Source organism: Bison bison, unplaced genomic scaffold (genome assembly GCF_000754665.1).
Source record: "Bison bison bison isolate TAMUID 2011002044 unplaced genomic scaffold, Bison_UMD1.0 scf7180017864141, whole genome shotgun sequence".
Taxonomy (NCBI): domain Eukaryota; kingdom Metazoa; phylum Chordata; class Mammalia; order Artiodactyla; family Bovidae; genus Bison; species Bison bison.
Window position 1 is genome coordinate 1,641,450 of NW_011494713.1, and position 22,749 is coordinate 1,664,198.

Sequence of the window (22,749 nt, forward strand, 5' to 3'; positions counted from 1 at the left end):
AGTTGTCTACACTCACAGCTACATGGAATACAACACAGAAATTATTTATGGCCTATGGAATGCATGTGGCTTTCCAATATGAATAAATCAAGATTTATTTCAAATCAAATAAAAAAGCTATGCTATGAAGTCTGACTCAAAAGAGTTGGGAAGAAGATCAGCTGTTGGTCTGCTTCCTGAGAAGCCCACACCATTGCAGAAACAGAGAGCTAGGCAGAGCTGCCTCTCTTTTTTGGAGCTGGGATGTCAAAGGTACCCCTGCTAGGATATATGCTACATGCAAATTAATAGGAAACAGACTTACTGGGAATGTCAGTCAGATAAGAAATAGCTTCTCTTTATAACTGAGAGGCAATATTTTCTTGAGATGACTATAAGCTGAAAACATATTCAAGATTATTTAGTATTGACCATATAGACACAATATTTCCTATGTTAATAATAGATCACAGTTTCACAGTGGAGAAAAAAGACTGCATCATTACACACCAAAATAATAAAGGATATCACCAGAAGTGCGTGGCAGACTCTTTTAGTGTGTGTGTGATGGTTTTGAATGGTTTTGCAACAGGATGGTAGATATTAAAGCCAGAGGAAACCCAGAGATGTCCTTTGATCCCACACTCTTAATTCTGGTCTTAACACAATCTTCTTTTACAGGTACGGGAAAGGTTCAGTTGGGTGGCTGACTCTGCTTAAGTCTTGCCAGAACTACTAAAGTTGACAACCATGAGTGCAAACAGAAATATGATCTCATTCCCAGCATTCTCCCCTCCCACTCCACTCCCACCCTAAATTTGAGTCCCCTTCCTTCCTCCTACTGGCACTGGTTAGGGCCGAGATGATGCCTCTGCCTTCAACTCAGGATATTAATCTCTTACTGAAGACTTGGTGAGTGAAAATGGATCTCTCTTTCTCTCTCTCTCATTCTTTCTTGTCCTCAGACCACTAAAGCTCATAGGTGATCACTGAAGAAGCGCATGCTATTCTATTTCTGCTGATATCTTGATAAAAACAAAGATCTTCCACGGCCACTTGCCTGCCCAAGCCTTGGCTTCTCTGGGAAAGTAACATCTTAGTCTGTGATTATATTAATATGAGTGACAATCAATTGCATAAGGAAGAATCTATTTTATCCAGAATCCCTCTTTTCATCTAGTTTTTTTGGGGGGAAGTTTTAAAATTTTTATTTTATATAAAAGAGCTAGCATTGCTTCTACATAAGGATGATCCAAAAAAAAAAAAAAAGAGTCATCAAAAACTAAAGCCTGTTTTTGTTAAAAGAAGTTATTTGTAATCCCCCACACAAATGGGAAGCATATTATAACAGGAGCCACCATGAGCTCATATTTCTAGACATAAGCTGAGGGTTACTGAGGGAAGAGGGGCTCCCTTTCCCATCCCACCCTTGCCTGCTCTTTCTACTCCTTCCCTACAGTAAATACTCCTCCCAAAAGAAACTAGGAAAGACTACATACCAAATCAATCAATACATGAAATAGATTTCTCACAAACTCCAAAACAATTTCAATAAATGAATTGCTCAAAAGATGATAAAATTAGGAGTTTGCAATAATTTGTACACAGTATCTTAAAGGACAGAAAGGCTGAAAATAAGCATATGATTCAGCAACTTTACATTCATAATGCATACGCATAAAACATGGACACATTGAAATTACAATTTTTTCTACAAATTCAACTAATAAACCTTAAATATACACTGTATGCATTTGAGACCTTTTTCTGCAATCCTGATTCAGAATACATTCAGACAGGACTCTCCCCATTTTCTTTTCCTGAGTTTGCATAAATGCATGTGTGCGTGCTCAGTTGTGTCCCACTTTTTGCAACCCCATGAACTATAGCCCACCAGGCTCCTCTGTTCATGGAATTTTCTAGGCAAGAATACTGGAGTGGGTTGCCATTTTCTCCTCCAGGGGATCTTCTCAACCCAGGGATCAAAACCATATCTCTCGCATTGCAGGCAGATTCTTTATCACTGAGCCATCAGGAAAGCCCAGTTATATATTACTAAAACATAAATCTCAACAATAACTATCTTATAGAATTCATTCAGTGAGCCAGGCATGAAACTAAGCACTGATTTAATTCTTGTAATCAATTAAGAGATGGATATTATTCCTTCTACCAAAGAGGAATCTAAGATTTATAGAGTTTAAAAATTTGCCCCAAATTACGGTTAGCAGGTGGGAGACATGAAATCTGAACCCAAACTTGTCTGATTCATAAGCTTCCAATATTTCCATAACTCCCAGGTTTGAAGACTTAAGAGTTAACAACTTACAAACATGAAGGATGTGCAGTATTCAAACAGGCTGTCTTCTGAGTTACCACGTGACAGTTCCGCTGATTTAGAGCTAAATTTACTCCCCGAGTCATTCAGTATTCTTGCCCAAAATAAAGTAGGATAAAACCAGAGCATATGTTAGAACTTAAGCCAAGTTATTATCTGTCTTCTTCACAAATTCTGAAAAGCTGGTCCACCAAAATCAGATGCTAGGAATGAGGAGGAAGAAAATCAAAATAGGGAGGGAAGAATGCTAAATTAGGAAGCACAGAGATGTGGAAGGACAAAATGGCAGGAAGAAAAATGAGAGGTTAAAAAAAAGAGAAACAAAGGATGAAAACAAGAAGAAAAGTAGCAGATTTTCCAATTTTGGAAGCCTTTTTTCAGTGCATGATGATCTGTGTAAGGTCAAAGTGAGTTCACCGCGGGATTTATGGAGGACCAAAGAGAGGATAGCAAGTGCTTCTGATGTTTAAGTACAAAATCGAATTTCTTAAAGGACTCTCTATCTTTTCACAAGACTCATAGCATGGGAAGTCCCTAAACAATACAGCTGCACCCTCTACATAACAGGCATACCCGAGTTCTCCCCTGAATCGCACTGGGCTTATGGGGTGTCTACATATGACAGGGAATTTTAAAAGTTTGCGGTCAGTGCATTTGAAAAGCTAATGGCATATATGAAACGAGTTGCCAGTCCAGGTTCGATGCACGATACTGGATGCTTGGGGCTGGTGCACTGGGACAACCCAGAGGGATGATATGGGGAGGGAGGAGGGAGGAGGGTTCAGGATGGGGAACAAAGGTATACCTGTGGCGGATTCATTTCGATATTTGGCAAAACTAATACAGTATTGTAAAGTTTAAAAATAAAATTAATTTTTTTTTAAAAAGGCAAAAAAAAAAAAAAAGAAAAGCTAATGGGAAAAACGCTGCTGCTTCTGCTTCCTGCCTTGCCTGATGGAGCCATTCCTGAAGGTTCTGGGCCCATTTTCAATATGCTGCAAAGAAAAAGCATGTTCTGCCCTCAGGTAGACAAAAGCCAAATGGTGACCCTATAAGAAGTAAGAGACTTCAGATAGCAGATCTTCACCTCACAAACATAAGGGTAAAGCTTTATATAACATCTCCAACAGACAACAATGGCACGCTTGGGCTCTTTTGACAAATTTTCACTTTGTCAAATTACTCAATAACTCTTGCAACTAAACATCTTTTATGAAATTTCCAAGGATTTGATTGTTACTGACAAATTTAGTTCCCTACTAAGAGAATGCTAAACTCTATTCAAGCTGGGGAGGGCAGTTTAAAAAAAAAAAATCCTATATTGTCTGATACTCTTGGGTGAGAATAAAATAGGAGAACCAACAAAGTTTACTACTTACTTTAAAAAAATTCACTAAGCTCTTCAAAATTTCTTTTTATTAATGACTTTCTGATTCCAGAAAGTTAAAATAATATTGTTGGTCTCTCTCTAAATGTCTCACAAACATCTTTATTGAATCTATGTCTGAAAAAGACAGAGTACTTCACATCAACTTAAAAATAGAAAAAGAATTTCAAAGAGAGTAAAGGTCAAGTTAAAAAACATACATACAAAGTAAAACTAGTGAAAGAAATATCAAAAAGTGTGTTTACAGTCTCAGGGAGGGGATGATTTCCTCAGCAAAATGCAAAACTTATATGGAAAACATGGACAGATTTGCTTCTACAAAAAAATGAAATGTTTGCCAAAAGCTACTATTTTAAAAGTCAAAAGAATAGAAGAAAATGTGAGCAATATATATAGCCAATAAAAGATTGATAGATACAATTTAGAAGGTAAATCAACAAATAAACATTTCTTTCTATTCTCCACTTGATAAAGATGCTTAGCCTTATTATTAATCAGAACAGCATTTTAAGTGAATTGGCAAAAATATAAAAGCTTGATAATATGTGATATGGGTGAAAGCATAAACAAAATGATGTCTTTATCTACTATTGATGGGAGTAAAAATTAATAAAGCATTTCTGCAAGGTAATTTATTAACATTTAAAATCAACATATAAAATATACAAACCTCTTCTCTCAGCAATCCATTTCCAAATATTTATCTTTATAAGTAAGATGTTAATCACTTTTCTACAGATTGGGTAAAAATTTAAATTTTTTTACATTTTCCAACTCATTTAAAATAATAATGATAATAACAAAGTTACAGTAAATATTTGTATTGTTGCTCTTTAGTCAGTATAGTAACTATTAAATGCCAGTAACATTTCAAAATGCTCCACATACATGAACTGTTTGTCTTACCAAAACTCCATGAGATGGGTACAATTATTGCCCTAGTATAGATGGAAATCCTGAGGATGAGATAATGAGAAATTTGCTCAAAGTCACACATTTGAAATGAGGAGAGCCAGGATTCAGACCCAGGTAGCCTGATGCCAGAGGCCTCAGAAATACTAGAGCAAAATGAGGTAGATGCCTAGAAACTGATTCAGAAAGATCTATAAGTTAAATTGGTACTTTTAAAAAGATTAAAACAAATTTGTGTTATGATTTCTTATGCAACCATAAATGACTATATTAAAGTATCTACACAATGAGTAAGCCATGTATTTTATTATTGACATAATATATGCACTGGGAATGGTTAAGGAGGTTATCATTAGGAGTGGAAATGGCAGTGGGAGAGGAAGGTGAGTTCTATATATCTGTGTATCTCTAATATGCTTGAAATTTTGAAAAACAAGAATGCATTCACATGTTACTGTTACAGTACTTTTAGCTCTATGTATCACAAGTGTGCTTGAAATTTTGAAAAACAAGAATGCATTCACATGTTACTGTTACAATACTTATAGCTCTATGTATCACAAATGTGCTTGAAATTTTGAAAAACAAGAATGCATTCACATGTTACTGTTATAATACTTTAATGTGATTTGTCTTAAAAAAAAATAGTGTGTGGGGGGAAGGGTCATATGGAAAACAGTTTGTCCTTACAGATGTTTCTATATAACTGTGTTTCTGGCTTTCAGTCACATTTTTCCCTCTTTTAAAACTTGATCCAAATATCTGTTAAACTCAACCTCCTAAATTTTCCAGAATTGTTTTCAGCTTATATAAAAGGCTTTATTTAACCTTTAACCTCTTTAGCTTTGGCCCCACTATGTTTATGAATATTTTTAAAGAACTAAAATTTTGGTTGCTCTTGAAAGACGTTTAGAAGATCATTTATATAAGAGGAGAAACTTAAACTAGGGGCCTTGAATCTGGGGTTAAAACCTGGCTCTGTGTTCTCAGGCAGCAAAGTTTTTCAGTCAACTATGAATCGGAACTATCAGAAGGCATCTGGGTGGTTTATGTGTAAGCAGAGGGGCCTGCAGAGGAGATCTGTAGGCCGTCAAACCTAAATAAGAGAAAAGGTTTCCTATTCTAGTTCCTCCTGTGGGATCTCTTCAGGTCACTTTGATAACTTACTCCAGAAGGACAAAGGATGCCTCTGTATGGAGCGAATAATATCGTACGTGGACTTCCATCGGGAAACACAACTAACGGAAAGCTGATGGCCACCACTGTTCTTCACCAGTGTGATGGCTGCCAACCCTGCTCTGCCCTTCTGGCTCCCTTAGTTTTTTTCCAACCCTGTACCCATCAGTGCCATCAGGCAGGGCTCCCAAAGTGGAGCACTCTTAGAAGACTTGGCAGCCCTCATGCCCCTAGATGCTTCCATTTCCTCTTTATGTGCACTTCTACATTTTCAACAAAGAAAGGGAGCCAGGAAGCAATGCAAGAACTAAATACAAGACTTGGTTACAATAAAAATGAGAGAATTCAAAAGCCGGGTTGCCTGTTCCTTTGGCAGTAGAGCTGCTCTGGAAAGGGCCTTGAGCTCTATTTCAGTGAAAATTAAAATGAATCATAGGCAGTCTTCAAAGAAAAAGGATCAAATTATGTACTTACCTAGGGGTATTGACATAAACATAGATTTAGATAGATGTGTTATACAGTTCATGCATCCATATTAAGCACACATATGACTAATCCCTATACAGAGGGCCAAACACTAACAGAGGAGCTTTATTCAGGACTCTGGAATTATGGTAACTAGATATTCAACCAAAAACCAAAAGAATGGTGTCAAGACACAGAAAGAAGCATAGAGAAATGGACTAGGGTAAATTCTACCCCTTGACATTTTTATTGAAAAAGGGCTGATAGTCTATTAGATGTGCTAACAAGAGGTTTCAAGCATATCAAGCAATAATGAAACATAATTTCTAGGCTAACACCAAGATGGGAGCCACCATCTGGCGTTTCTGCCAGCCTCAAAGTTGGACAAAGAAGCATATTCTGAGGCCATACATTCAAGATGCAGACAGGCAGAAATTGAAGATGCTCATGTGCTCTGGTGGCTCAGAGGTTAAAGCATCCGCCTGCAATGCGGGAGACCTGGGTTCAATCCCTGGGTTGGGAAGATCCACTGGAGAAGGAAATGGCAACCCACTCCAGTATTCTTGCTTGGAGAATCCCATGGACGGAGGAGCCTGGTGGGCTACAGTCCATGGGATAACAAAGAGTCGAGCACAACTGAGTGACCTAACTTTCAACTAACTTTCATGTGCAAAATGGAAAGCCAAAGTGAACCCTCCAAAATTCAACAACAATACTACTTTAAAATTGTATGTGAAAACCTATATATCCTAAGACAAAACCTGGACAAAATGACTTCCTGTCTATAACCATTACTTAACTGGAGTAATTTTTTTAAGTATAGAAGCTTAGAAAAACTCCAAGATCTTTCTTTAACCATTCACGTACAAGTGAAAGTTGCTCAGTTGTGTCTGACTGTTTGCGACCCCATGAACTATACAGTCCATGGAATTCTCCAGGACAGAATTCTAGAATGGGTAGCCTTTCTCTTCTCCAAAGGATCTTCCCAGCCCAGGGATCAAACCCAGGTCTCCAACATTGCAGGCAGATTCTTTGCCAGCTGACTCACCAGGGAAGCCCATTTACATACCAGTTGGCCTCCAAATATTTACTGTTTTCCAATTACCAGGCTAATGTGGATGGAGTTGAAAATTCTCTGTGGTCTTTCATTCTACCAGTTAAAATTAATCAACTGTCAACTTTGGCCTCAACACTGGGTAAGTAATGATGAACAAGATCATTATGAACTCTGGAGCTCACAGTCTGGCCTCTGTCTTCTAGATTACACCATCAGGATTCAGTTACCATGAACTGAAAGAACAGATTTTTTTTAAAAAAACCTATGAAGCTTACATTGGAGAAGGAAATGGCAACCCACTCCAGTGTTATTGCCTGGAGAATCCCAGGGATGGCAGAGCCTGGTGGGCTGCCGTCTATGGGATCGCACAGAGTCGGACACGACTGAAGCGACTTAGCAGCAGCATGAAGCTTACAGTTGCAGTCACATAGACTTACCTGAAAAGAATGCAACACTGCTGTATTCTAAGATCTAGGTTTAACTCCCCACTTTGGAATTTAAGGATCACCCTTCCATGGAAAGCAATGCCACTGATGCTGCTTGGGTTCTAGGGTTGACCTATAAAGCTTGAGTTGCCCTTCATGCAGCTATAGTGTGATTTTAAGGGATTTCTGGTTTGGGTTACCCGGGACCCATCAAATCAATAGTATTGCACTGTAATTTACAGTCTCAACACTGCTACCATGGACTGAAGCGTACAATGCTGGGATGGGTGAAAAGCTAGAAATACCTATGAACGGGCCGGCTGCCACCCTTCAGTCTCAACCTATCTCCAGGACAAGAGAATATGAATGGGGGTAGAATGTCCCCGAAGGTGCTTAGGAGGGCAAGAGTTCCATTTGGAACAGCTCATTTGCACATCAGCCATTGGCCTCTCATAAAGAACCAAGGCATTGGTTCTGGCCAAGCTTACATACATTTCTTACTGCTGTCACTCAGAAACAACTAGTGAAGTGTTTTCTGTTCATTTCAGAGTATAACAGTGTTTTTACATATTCTCCCCTTTTCAATATGCATGTTTTTCAACAGTAATTCAAGTTCTAATAGCATTTAAAGTACATTAACTTCTTTTTATTGAAGTAGAGTTGATTTACAACTACACTTTCAGGTTTACCACAAATAAACACACATACACACACACACACACACACACACACACATAATATATACACCAAGTATGTGTGCATGCATGTTCAGTCACTTCAGTCTAGTCCAACAATTTGCAACCCTATGGACTGTAGCCCGCCAGGCTCCTCTGTTCATGAGATTTTTTTTTTTTTTTTTAGGCAAGAATACTGGAGTGGATTGCCATGCCCTTCTCCACAGATCTTCCCCACCCAGAGATCAAACCCGCATCTCCAATGTCTCCTGCAACCCACGAGCCTCCTCGAAAGTATATATACAAGTGGATACATATTATATATATATATATATATATTCCTTTTCAGCTTTTTTTCCATAGTAGGTTATGATAAGAAATAGGATACAGTTCCCTGTGCTATACATGAGGTCCTTTTAACTTACATTAATTGCTAAACACCACGCTTTATGTAGTTTCATTACATGAACCTCATCTTTTCTAGATCCCCAAGTTACAGCTCAGCATCTGACCATAAATCAAGAACCTCAACTCAGGCCCATTTGTTCAAACTATGACACAGATAGATATGTAGTTAACAGTAGAGAAGGAAGCTATTCTAAACAAGAACCTCCGAGACAAATTTTTAAAAACAATTTTATTTATGTCTAAAAATAAGGGAGTAAAACATAAGCTCTAGTAGTTACTGCTTGAAGAAAGCCATCTATTGGCTCTGTGGCAAGGTTAAGTAAAACCTTTTCTTACCAATCGTTAAAGTTACATTTAGGTTATATCCCAAAATTGTAGGTGCTTTGCAGTGGTCATCCCAAATTATACAGATAAGATACATTTTTAGTCTTAGTGCTGGAGTCACTATATGAAACATGATCTTCTGTGAAACAAAACATCTGCCTTTTATTCTTCTCCATCACTACACTACAGAGCATGTTCACATTTACAGACCATTATTCTGTTATTGTCTTAACACAAAGTAGAAATGAAGAATGACTCCCAAATATTGCTCCTACAGTTTCCAAAGCCTTTCTGAGCTCCCAGGAGGACCTAAGACATATCCTTCCTCTGGAGATTCCATAAGATGAAAGCTTCCAACCCTACCCTCAAGGCAGAAAAGTGATGGAGCTAGAATCTCCGTCTAATAAAACTTCTTGGGGATATTCACCACAAGTGCTTCTAAGGAAAAGAAGCATCTGATCAAGACGAGGAGAACCAAATCCCATGGCAGGTGGCTGACATACAGAGAGGAAAACCCTAGCCCAGACTGGGGTACCAGCTGAATCCAGGGACACAGAAAGTTCCTCAAAGCTGTGGGTGGGTCTGGTTTGCAATGCTTATCCCCACATCTTGTCACTCTTGGAAAGAGACCTGGGAGCCCATGTGTATCCCATAGAAAGGTGACTCTCTGAGAATGTTTGGGAAAAACAGCATCAGCATTCCTTGGAAACTGTTAGAAATGCCAATTTTCAGGCCCACAGCAGATCTATTAAATCAGAAACTCTTGGAGTAACCCAGAAAGTCTGTGTTTTCATAAGCCCTCCAGGAGTTTCTGAGGCAGTCAAGTTTGCAAACCACCACCATAGGACTAATAAAAACTCATTGGAGAAAAGCCCCGTCCACCATCACCACCACTCAAGCCTTATTCATAACTGCAGAATGAGAGATCTTTCCTCCTTCAGAAGAAATGTCAAGGATCAAGAGGCCAAAGGGGGAGTCAGGAGGAGGTTTAGCCATTATATTTAAGGCCTTTACCACTGTTCCTCCTCATTCATTTCAGGTTTCGGCATCTTGTTCATGGGCACACACAAAAAGAAAGGAGAAAGCATCAAAATGGATCTGATCCACCCCGGAGCCTGCTATACACTGGACAACCTACTGCTACTTAAACATCATTTCCAAGTAAGCAGGACACAATAACAGTAAATGTGATGAGCAATATAGATCAAGAAAACCCACCCAGCTGTCTCCCCAACACAATTAAGACACCACTAACTGTGGTGTCACAGCTTTCCCCAGCTAGTGGCATTTATAAGAGACCATGAAGAATTCACCAATAACATAAGTCAATACATAGGTTTAAATATCGGAGCAAATGCTTTTTAATCACTAAAACTCTTGCCTACTTATATCCCCCCGAAATGAATTTTCAATTTTCTAAAAGAGACCAATGGTCTATTGTGGGCAACACAAACCCTAATTTTTATTCAAGCTCTAGGACCTTTTCCACTAAAATAAGAAGTGACTCATTCACAATGCTTCAATGTACCTCCAATAGCTGTTCTTATTTTGCTTCCCAACACTTTAAATTTCAAAAGATGAGAATCTGAAAATGTAGCAGCAACACAAAAAGCATGCCATGGAAATTCTAGAAGTCAAATGTACAACAGAAAGGACCTTTTTTTACACAAAATATGTGTGTCTGTCACTTGCCTACTGGCACTAGCCTGCTTTTCTGAAGTAAAAGCAAAACTCAGACATAATTAGTCACTTGAAAACTCAAGAAACCAGTTCTATGTTTTCCGGGACAATTGTCCTCATTGAAAGTGGGTAGTGCTGAGTAATCAACATGACTTTGCTCTGTCTTGATTTGTAGTATCATAGCTTTGTTGCTGTTTTCTCAGCCTTCAATTCTAGTCATTGTAAATCTAGCTGCTTCCTTCTTTAGTGGTAATTAGCATTAGTCATAAGCCAAAATGATTCCACATAAGTAGTAAAATAAACACAACCCTTCTTACCTTTCATGCCAAACTTGGAGTGTCTTGCCAACTTCAGCAGAAATAGCATTACCAGTAGACAAAATCCCACTACAGACGCAATTACCACCACAGCATAGACCTAGAGAAAAGAACAGAGGGCAGTCATGACCTTGTTCATTAGTTCCTTGCACCCTGAAGCTGCTGCTGCTGCTGAAGACAGTTAATATTTATTGAATAATTACTACTTGATTTTCTAAGAACTTTATGGGTATCAATTCACTTATTCTTCAACAAACCTAGGAAGAAGTATATAGGTCCTATTATTATCCTTATTCTACAAGTGAGAAACTGTAAGTTAAAGCTAATAAAAATATTCATCCAATTGATGTTATATAGATAAACTTATACTAACACATCATATATTATATAATACATAAATAGATATTTTATCTATTACCTATATACCTGCATACCTATCTAGAAAGAGAAGAGAGAGAATATAAAACATGAATGACAAAATCCTAATACTTTTTGAAGCTGCTGAAAGTTACAGGGGAATTCATTTCTCTATTCTCTCTACCCTGTACATGTTTGAGAGTTGTCCATAATAAAGAATTTTTTTTTTTAAGTTGGCTATTGTTGCTCTTAGGAAGTCAGAATGCCTGGAGCAGTGAGCAGGTCTAGAAGGAGGCAGGAAAGAAGTGGAGAGTGAGCTCAGCCTGTGAAGGCTCATGGGGTTGTAGACTTGACATGTGACCTTTTCTGTATGTATGAGAAAGATCAATACAGGGTTTTTTGTTTTTTTTTTTTAATTTAAAAGTGTAATTGCAAGTTGCGAATCACACAAGACAGTAAATGCATATCTTTGTGAATCTTGTCACAGCTCCGAGCTGGAAATCACAAAGGCACAAGTGCATAATGCTAAGTACACACTAATAATTTAGAAAAAAAGATGGACATAGGGCTGTCTTCCATTTTTGTTATTCACCCCCAAAGTCCCACTGCCAAAATATGTCTGTTTTTATAAACCAGGAGTTGGCAAACTTTTCCTGCAAAGCCTCATATTGTAAATCTCTGTTGCAGCTAGTCAATTCCACTGCTGTAGTGTGAAAACAGACATAGACAATATGCAAGCAAATGGGCTTGTCGGTGTTCCAATAAAACTTTATTGACAACAACAGATGGATAGCTGTATCTGGATATAGTTTAGCTAGAACTTAATTAGCACTCTGTGGAAAGAAGTGCTTGATGGTTAAGGTGATTTTGAAGTGAAATGAAGTGAAACTTGCTCAGTCGTGTTCAACTTTTTGCAACCCAATGGACCATATGGTCCATGGAACTCTCCAGGCAAGTATACTGGAGTGGATAGCCATTCCCTTCTCCAGAGGATCTTCCCAACCCAGGGATCAAACCCACGTCTCCTGCATTGCAGGCAGATTCTTTACCAGCTGAGCCACCAGGGAAGCCCAGGCATGCTGCTAAACATACTGAAGTGCCCGGGACAGTCCTCCACAAGAAAAATTATCCATTGATAATAATGTTAATAGCACTAAGGGCAGTGTACTCTTGCTTGGTGCCAAAATAAATGCTGAATTTTCAAAATGTGGCTGATATGTCTGCCTCATTTTGGAACGAGGATGAGGCTGACAGAACTCCCAGTCAATACCTGTAATGAAACAAGAAATAAGCTTTTATTGTTTTAAGCCACTGAAATTTTGGGATTTTTGTTACCACAGCATAGCTTATCCTGATTAATATGCCCATATAATATACTATATATGGTATTCATATACCATAGTGAGAGGCAGTGTCAAGTGGAGATTAAGAAGATAGATTCTCCAAGTTCAGAATTTAGATTTACCACTTATTAGTTGCATGGTTTACAAATCACTTAACCTCTCAGCACCTCATAATCCTCATATATAAACTAGGGGATATAATAACTCTACCTTGCAGGTTGTTGTAAATCGTCAATCAGTTAATATAGGTATTGGGCTTGACACAGTGCCTAGTTTAAAAGTAATTAATTATGTTTGCCATAATGATGATAATGATGATGATAATAAAACTGAGATTTAGAAAAACATAAGAAAGCAGCCCCAGATCATACCTCTCAAGCTTGGGACTGAAATAAAAGCCTGCTGCTGCTGCTGCTGCTGCTAAGTTGCTTCAGTCGTGTCCGACTCTGTGCGACCCCACAGACGGCAGCCCACCAGGCTCCCCCGTCCCTGGGATTCTCCAGGCAAGAACACTGGAGTGGGTTGAAATAAAAGCCTAGCAAATATAAAACCTGTGATTTATGTGTGATTTATCCACTACATTGCATTTTCAAAGTGTGTGGCTGAGAGTGAAAGCAGAATAATAAAAACACATGGCTATAGCTTCCTAGGTGGTGCTAGTGGTAAAGAATCAGGCTGCCAATGCAGAAAACAGAAGAGACGCATGCTCAATCCCTGAGTCAGGAAGATCCCCTGGAGAAGGAAATGGTAACTCACTCCAGTATTTTTGCCTGAAAAATTCCATAAACAGAGGAGCCTGACAGACTACAGTCCAAGGGGACACAAAGAGTAGGACATGACTGAGCACACACACACTGAAGTCCCCCCAGCAGAACCTTCAGATGGGGTTAGATGGAGACAGCATTAGATAAGCCGCAAAACACAGAAAAGAGCACATGCCAAACACTTGTCTAGGGTGGAACAAAGGTGTGATATTTCTCTTTCTCTGCTGCTTCAGTTGTGAGTGGCTCTCCCAGGCAACACTTCTACAGATGTTTGAGCACACACTTAATTCTGTCTCTGTGACCTATATACAAATAGAATTGTAGTGATTCCTAAAAGGCAAGTTAGGGATCAACTTGTTCTAACCAAGATCATTTCCCTCATCTGATGGTTTTGTGTATTTCTTTTTCAATCTTTATTTCTAACTAATATTTTCATAGGAAAGAGATCATCAGCTATTAGTTTCTCTCCCCTATTATTAAATTCCAAAATTATACAGATAAACAAGTTCAAGCACTATCTTATAGGAAGGTATCTGAGATGAAGAGAGATTTGGAGGACCCGCCCTGAGTCCCAGGATCTCTCTGCAGAGCCACAGTACAGTCTTCCCCACTTCAGAATGTATCTGATTGGCATTCAGGAAACCTTTGTCCTTATGTTTCCAGGATACCTCACCTTTACCAGCTGTGACAGCTCACAGATGCTTCACTTTTCTAAGACTCTGTTCCCTCATTTGTACGTGGGAATAATATACCTACCCTGCATTCTTTATTTCATTATGGAATGTTTAAGTTAACTTAGAAAATGGAAAGGTGATTGACTCCAGAAAAGCAGTTAATGATCTGCTAGCAAATATTTAAACCTATTGAAGCAGTTCTAAATGTAAAGAATGTTTTAATAAACAAAGACACCTATGACAATGAAAAGAATCATTTCCTCAAAGACAAATTATTTGATAAATGCAGAGTTTCATGTACTGTGTGTATGTTTGTTGGGGTAGGAGTGTCTTCACAAGGGAGAAAAGGAGTATTGGCTAGTTGGTTGGTTGGTTTTATCTAAGGCTACCTCTCAGCATACAATAAGGAGCTGCTCTGCTCTGAAAATTCAGCAGCATTTATGAGGAGCATTTGTTGCTTGCAAGTGTCTTCCAAAGGCTTTGAAAATACCACTGAATTTTGTATCAGCTCCCTGACTCTGAAACTTTTCTTCTAATCTAATGATCTTTCTGGTGATCAGGGGCTATTGATGTATTAAATGTTTGATCCACACATAATTTTGAAATTTTCTTTAAATTCTACAAAACATTGACCTGCACTCTCATACAAATTCCTAGGGGCTACAGGTGGAGTCAAAATATACAGACTTTCAACAAGGATTATTTTCACTGATCTTGCTGTCTAATACCCTAATTCTAATACCCAGTTCAAACATTGAGAAATACCAATTAGGGGCTTAAATTTAGCATTTGGATTCAAAAGAGAAAACTGAAGTTAGCATACGATTTTTAGTAATTGAGATACATACGCATCAGTGGGTTTAATGCATGTTCCTTGGATTTCTTACATACACAAACAGCATTCTCAAACCAAGAAACATTAAGTGTTTTGGTATGAGAGTAAAAACTTAAATGACTGCACAAGGAAGGAATTAAAAAACATTCTGCAGTTGATTTAACACAGCAGTTTTTCTTGCTGTTTCAATGTATATAGTCATCTGTGGAAACGTGTGTGTGTCCAAATACTGGATGTGCATGTTATAAGTTGCAGTTAAGTTGCATCTCTTTTTGAGCCTTCTGGTCCCACTGCCATGGCCTTGGTTTAAATATTCATCATATCTCTATTATTGAACCAAATACCTAAATCATCACCCCACTTCCAATCCTTCTCTTCTTGAACCCATTCTATAGTGTTCATCATCAGTCTAATCACCTCTAGGTGTCAAGTACTATTCCAAGGACTAGGAATACAGCTGGGAAAAACACTGACCAGGTCACCTATACTAAGAATCTTACTAAAGAATCAGGGAAAGGAAAAAGATATTAAACATGTAAACAAATAAATACTCAAGATAATTATCACAATAATAACTACTCAGAAGAAAATGAAATAGGATAATGGATGCTGCTAGCCACTCTAGCTAAAACTGTGTGGTGGCCATTGGGAAGTGCATGCCTCCTAAAGAAAAAAGCAAGTGTGAAAACTATGAGACAAAAGTAAGCCTGGAGCATGCAAGAGAGCATTTTAAAAAGATAACTGGCAAACAGTGAGGAGAGCATGCAGATGGAGTCTGAGAGACAGACAAGGGCAAGATCTGCAGGGCCCTATTAACCATCATGAGGAGTTGGGTATATAAAACAAAAGTTTCATCACAATACATTGAGAAGACTCTGAGAATGACAATAAAAGAGTGATCTTATTTTGTGCTTTAAAAAGGTCACTCAGGGGAGAGGGTTCAAGACGGTGGTGTAGGAAGATCCTAAACTCATCTCCTACCATAGACACAGCAAGTCTACAACTAAATATGAAATAATTTCCTCAGAAAAGGATCTGAAAACTAGATGAACAGAGCCTCTACTTGTTCCATCACAAGTATAATCATGGGGATGGGGTGTAAAAAAGCTTTAGCATGTATTCAAACTTAAGTTACTACCAACTTAAAACAGGATATTACTTACATACAGTGTTATATGTGAACGTCGCAGTAATCACAAGGAAAAAACTTATAGTAAAAAGAGGGAAGAAATGATAAGAGAATCTAAACATAACACTAAAGAAAACCACCAAACTCAAGATAAAAGAGAAAGAGAATAAGAAAGGAACAGAAAAGAACTACAAAAATAGACATAAAACAACTAACAAAATGATGACAATATATACTGGTCAATAATTTCTTAAATGTAAATGGGCTAAATTCACCAATCAAAAGACATGGAGTGACTAAATGGATTAAAAAGCATGATCTGTATGTATGTTGCCTACAACATACAGAAGAACTTCAGAAGAAAGAATACACACAGGCTGAAAATGAAGAAATGGAAAAAGATATTCCATGAAAATGGAATAAAAAGAAAGCTGGAATAGCTATATTCATAAAAGACAAAACAAACTTTAAAACAAACACTGTAACAAAAGACAAAGGGCATTAAATAACGATAAAGGGGTCAATCCAGCAAGAAGATATAATATTTAAAAAGGTATATGCACCCAATACAGGAGCACCAAGATATATAGAACAAATATGCAACATTCAGAAAACAAAGATCATGGCATCTGATGCCATCAAAGGTGGAGAAACAGTGGACACAGTGGCAGACTTTATCTTTTTGGGCTCCAAAATCACTGCAGATGGTGACTGCAGCCATGAAATAAAAGACGCTTACTCTTTGGAAGAAAAGTTATGACAAACCTGGACAGCATATTCAAAAGCAGAGACATTACTTTACCAACAAAGGTCCGTCTAGTCAAGGCTATGGTTTTTCCAGTAGTCATATATGGATGTGAGAGTTGGACTATAAAGAAAGCTGAGCACCAAAGGATTGATGCTTTTGAACTGTGGTGTTGGAAAAGACTCTTGAGAGTCCCTTGGACTGCAAGGAGATCCAACCAGTCATCCTAAAGGAAATCAGTCCTGAATATTCATTGGAAGGAATGATGTTGAAGCTGAAACTCCAATACTTTGGCCACCTGATGCAAAGAGCTGACTCATTTGAAAAGACCCTGATGCTGGGAAAGATAGAAGGTGGGAGGGGAAGGGGACGACAGCAAATGAGATGGTTGGATGGCATCACCGACTCAATGGACATGAGTTTGAGTAAACTTCAGGATTTGATGATGGACAGGGAGGCCTGGCAAGCTGCAGTCTGTGGGGTCACAAAGAATTGGACACGACTAAGTGACTGAACTGAAAGGGAGAACTTGAAAGAGATATAATAATAGCAGGAGACTTAACACCTCACTTATATCAATGGATTGATTATCCAAAAAGAAAATTAATAAGGACATATCAAACTTTGACATGTTAGACCAGATGACCTTCTAGATATACACAGAACATTCCATCAAAAAGAAGTAGATAAACATTCTTCTCAAGGGCACATGGAAGGTTCTTCAAGACAATTCACATGTTAGGTCAGTAAACAAGTCTCAATAAATTTAAGAGGATTAAAATCATATCAAACATCTTTTCCAAAGACAATTATATTAAACTAAAACTTGGTCACAAGAAAAAAATTGGAAAAACTACAAAAACTGGAGATTAAACAACATGTTACTGAACAACCAATAGGTCTTTGAAGAAATAAAAATGCATAGAGATGAAGAAAAATAGAAATTTAACATACCAAAGTCTTTGGAATGCAGCAAAACTGGTCACAAGAGGGACATTCATAGCAATATAGGCCAATCTCAATAAACAAGAAAAGTCCTAAATAAGGAAGCTAACTTTACACCCAAAGGAACTAGAAAAAGCATAACAAATGAAGCCAAATATTAGTAAAAGAAATAATAAAGATCCAAGCATACATAAATAAAGACCAAAAAATAGAAAAGATCAATAAAACAAAAAGCTAGCTCTTTAAAAAGATAAAAGCAATAAAACTTCAGCTAGACTAATAAAAAAGATACTCAAATATATAAAATCAGAAGTGAAAGAGAAGAAATAGCAATGACATCATAAGAAAACAAAGGATCATAAGAGGATGTTACAATTATTTGCCAAAAAATTGGACAAACTAGAATAAAAGATAAACTACTAGAAAATAAAAGATAATAAAAGATAAACTACTTGAAACATAATTTTTCAAGACTGAATTATTAAGAAATAGAAGATCTGAATAGACAAATTACTAGTGGGGATATTAAAACAGTAATCAAAATTCTCCCAACAAGCAAAAGCCCAGGACCAGGTAGTTTTAATGGCAAATTCTACGAAAACATTCAAATATTTAAGAACTATCTTTCCCAAATTCTTCAGGAAAAAAAAAAGAAAAGGAAACAACTGAAGAAGAAGGAACCTGCCAAAAGCATTCTACAAAGCTAACATTTCCCTGGTTCCAAAACCAGATGAGGACATCAAAGAGAAAATAACTGGCCAATATCTTGATGAACACAGATGCAAAATCCTCAATGAATATTAGCAAAATACATCTGATATGATTTAAAAGGATCATACATCACAATGAAATGTAATTTATTCCAGGGATTCAAGGATGGTTCAATATCTGCAAATCAATCAACATGATACATAACATTAACAAAATGAAGGATAAACAATCACAAATGATCATCTCAATATATAAAGAGAAAAGCACCTGACAAAATTTAACATCCAGTTATGATAACAACTCAACAAAGAGGTCAGCAACAAGACAAATATGCTCACTCTTTCCGCTTTCATTCAACACAATGTTGGAAGTCCTAGCCATAGAAATTAGGCAAGAAAAAGAAATGAAAGCATCCAAATCAGAAAGGAAAAAGTAAAACTGTCATGATTTGCAGATGACATGATGCCATATTAAGAAAACCCTGAAGAGTCCACCAAAAAATTATTATAACCAGTAAATTAATTCAGTGAAGTCACAGGATACAAAATCAATGTACAGATATGTATGGCATTTCTATATACTAACAATGATCTATCAGAAAAGGAAACTAATAAAACAATCCCATTTGCAACTATACCAAAAGAATAAAATACCTAGGAATAAATTTAACCAAAAGTGAAAAGACTAGCACACAGAAAACTAAGATGATGATGAGAAATTGAAAAAAAAACACACATACACACACACAAATAAATGGAAAGATATTCCATATTCATGAACTGGAAGAATTAATCTTGTTAAAATGTCCATAGTACCCAAAGCAGTCTATAGATTCAGTGTAAACTCTATCAAAATTCCAATGGCGTATTTCATAGATCTAGAATAAATAATCCCAAAATTTGTATGGTACCAGTAAAGAACCTGAATAGCCAAAACTATCATGAGATAGAAGAACAAAGTTGGAGGTATCTCACTCCCTGATTTCACACTCCACTACAAAACTACAGTAATCAAAACAGTTTGGCATGGGCACAAAAACAGACACACAGATCAAGAGACAGAAGTGAGAACTCAGAAATAAACCCATATATATACAGATAATTTATAACAGAGGAGCAAAGAACATACAGTGGAGAAAGAACAGTCTCTTCAACACAATAAATGGTGCTGGGAAAACTGGACAGCCATATGCAAAACAATGAAACTAGAAAACTATCTCATGCCACCTGCAAAAATTAACTCAGAATGGAGTTAAAAATTTGAATGTAAGACCTGAAACCATACAATTCTTAAATGGAAACATAGGCAATAATCTCACTGACATTAGTTTTAAAAATGTTTTTGTAGATCTGAATCCAAAGGCAAGTGAAACAAAGGCAAAAATAAATAAATTAGACTGCATCAAACTAAAAAGCTCCTTTACAGTGAAGGAAACTGTCATCAAAATAAAAATTCAACCTATGAGTGAAAGAAAATATTTACAAATCATATATCTGATAAGGGGTTAATATTGAAATTTTTAAAGAACTCATACAACTCAACAACAGAAAACCAAACAACCAGATTAAAAAATGTATGGAAAATCTGGATAAACATTTTTTCCCAAAGACATACACATTGCCAACAAGCACATGAAAATATGTTCAACATCACTAATTATTAGGGAAATGCAAATCAAAACCACATAAGATATCATCCCACACTATTATTGAAAAGCAAGAAATAACAAATGTTGGCAAGGATATTGAGAAGAGAGAATCTTCAAACACTGGTGGTGAGGATGTAAACTGATACATGTAAAACAGTATGGAGACTTCCTCAAAAAATTAAGAATAGAGGTACCATACGACCCAGTTATTCTACTTCTGGGTATTTATACCAGAACATGAAAACACTAATTCAAAAGGATATATGCACCCATATGTTCAATGGACCGTTTCTAGGGAAGAATTTTAGGCACAGAGAGGGTGTGCCTTCTAATTATTGTCTCCTAGCAATGGACAGGTATCTGGGATTCAGTGTCAGGTTGCCTATTTCAGAACAAGGGGAGTCTTGTCTCTGTAATCCTCTCTCCCTTCCAACCCAGCTTTGGGAACTCAAAGAACACCTAGTCCACCCTCTGTCCCTGGCATCCCCTCCTCAAGAATCCTGCTCATACATTGCATTCCATGCTCAGTGGTCATGACTATCCAGTGGGAAGCAACATTCGTGGCTTTCCCATGAATGATCCCATTATCTACCTGGTAACACTCTGTTCCCACCACTGCCATGCCACAGCACTGCACTGGGTTTAGGAGAGCCAAGAGTGGACAAGAAACTTGTATGATACTGTATGATATCACTTACGTGCAATTCTAAAACAATACAAATGAATACACGTGCAAAATAGAAACATGCAAGATTTAGGGGCTTCACTGGTGGCTCACTGATAAAGAACCTGACTGCCAATTCAGTAAATGTGGGTTCGATCCCTGGGTCAGGATGATCCCCTAGAGGAGGAAATGGTAACCCACTCCAATATTCTTTCCTGGAGAATTCCATGGACAGGGGAGCCTGGCAGGCTATAGTCCATGGGGTTGCAAAGAGTCAAACATGACTTAGCAACTACACACATGTTCAATGCAGCATTATTTACAATAGACAAGATGTGTTGACAACCCAAGTGTCCATCAATAGATGAATGGATAAGAAGATGTGATATGTGATATATACAAATATATACATATATATTTATTGGAATATTACTCAATGGAATTGAGTATTATTCAATGGAATATTACTCAGCCATTAAAAACAATGAAATCTTCCCATTTGTGACAATATGGATGGACCTTGAAGATACTATAGTAACGGAAATAAGTCAGACAAAAGACAAATACCATATGATTTCATTCATCTGTAGAATCTAAAAAAACAAAACAAACAAACAAAAAAGAAACCAACTCATAGATACAGAGATCAGATTAGTGGTTACCAGAGAGAAAGGGGGTCAGGGTGAGCAAAATGAGTGAAGAGGGTCAACTGTATGATACAGATGGTAACTAGGCTGGTGGGATTATCAGTCTTCAGTGTACACAGATGTGAAATTACAATATAGTACAGCTGAAACTTATAAAATAAAAGAAAAACTATTAAAAAAATGTCAGGCTGATGCATGAAGAAAGGCTGGAAGATCACAAGAGTGGCAGAGGGAGACAGGGTGGGAAGCAGGGCAGTCATCCAGGAACAAGCAATTGTGGTAAACTTTCTCTGCAAAGTGCCAAATGATAAATATTTCCAGCTCTGCAGGCCATACAGACTTTGCTGCAACTACTCCATATGCCCTTGAGTGCAAAAGTAGCCACAACAATATGTGCTGCTGCTGCTAAGTCACTTCAGGTGTCCGACTCTGTGCGACCCCATAGATGGAAGCCCACCAGGCTCCCCCGTCCCTGGGATTCTCCAGGCAAGAACACTGGAGTGGGATGCCATTTCCTTCTCCAATGCGTGAAAGTGAAAAGTGAAAGTGAAGTTGCTCAGTTGTGTCCGAATCTCAGCGACCCCATGGACTGCAGCCTTCCAGGCTCCTCCATCCATGGGATTTTCCAGGCAAGAGTACTGGAGTGGGGTGTCATTGCCTTCTCCACAACAATATGTAAATAGGCATGCTATGCTATGCTATGCTAAGTCACTTCAGTCGTGTCCGACCCTGTGCGACCCCATAGACGGCAGCCCACCAGGCTTCCCCGTCCCTGGGATTCTCCAGGCAAGAACACTGGAGTGGGTTGCCATTTCCTTCTCCAATGCATGAAAGTGAAAAGAGAAAGTGAAGTCGCTCAGTCATGTCCGACTCTTAGCGACCCCATGGACTGCAGCCTACCAGGCTCCTCCGTCCATGGGATTTTCCAGGCAAGAGTACTGGAGTGGGGTGCCATTGCCTTCTCCAAAATAGGCATCAGATCAGATCAGTCGCTCAGTCATGTCCAACTCTTTGCGACCCCATGAATCGCAGCACGCCAGGCCTCCCTGTCCAACACCAACTCCCGGAGTTCACTGAGACTCACGTCCATCGAGTCAGTGATGCCATCCAGCCATCTCATCCTCTGTCGTCCCCTTCTCCTCCTG

At 38.0% G+C, this 22,749-nt stretch overlaps 1 protein-coding gene across 3 annotated transcripts in view; it reads right to left on the reverse strand.

Annotated features, from left to right (window-relative positions):
• The window catches only part of NTRK2 (neurotrophic tyrosine kinase, receptor, type 2), a 406,992-nt gene that overhangs the window by 293,428 nt on the left and 90,815 nt on the right, over window positions 1–22,749 (reverse strand). For all 3 annotated transcript variants that reach the window (XM_010840046.1, XM_010840047.1, XM_010840048.1), the window contains exon 11: window positions 11,143–11,242. In XM_010840046.1, the coding sequence (XP_010838348.1) occupies window positions 11,143–11,242 (100 nt within the window). The remainder of the gene's footprint in view (window positions 1–11,142; window positions 11,243–22,749) is intronic.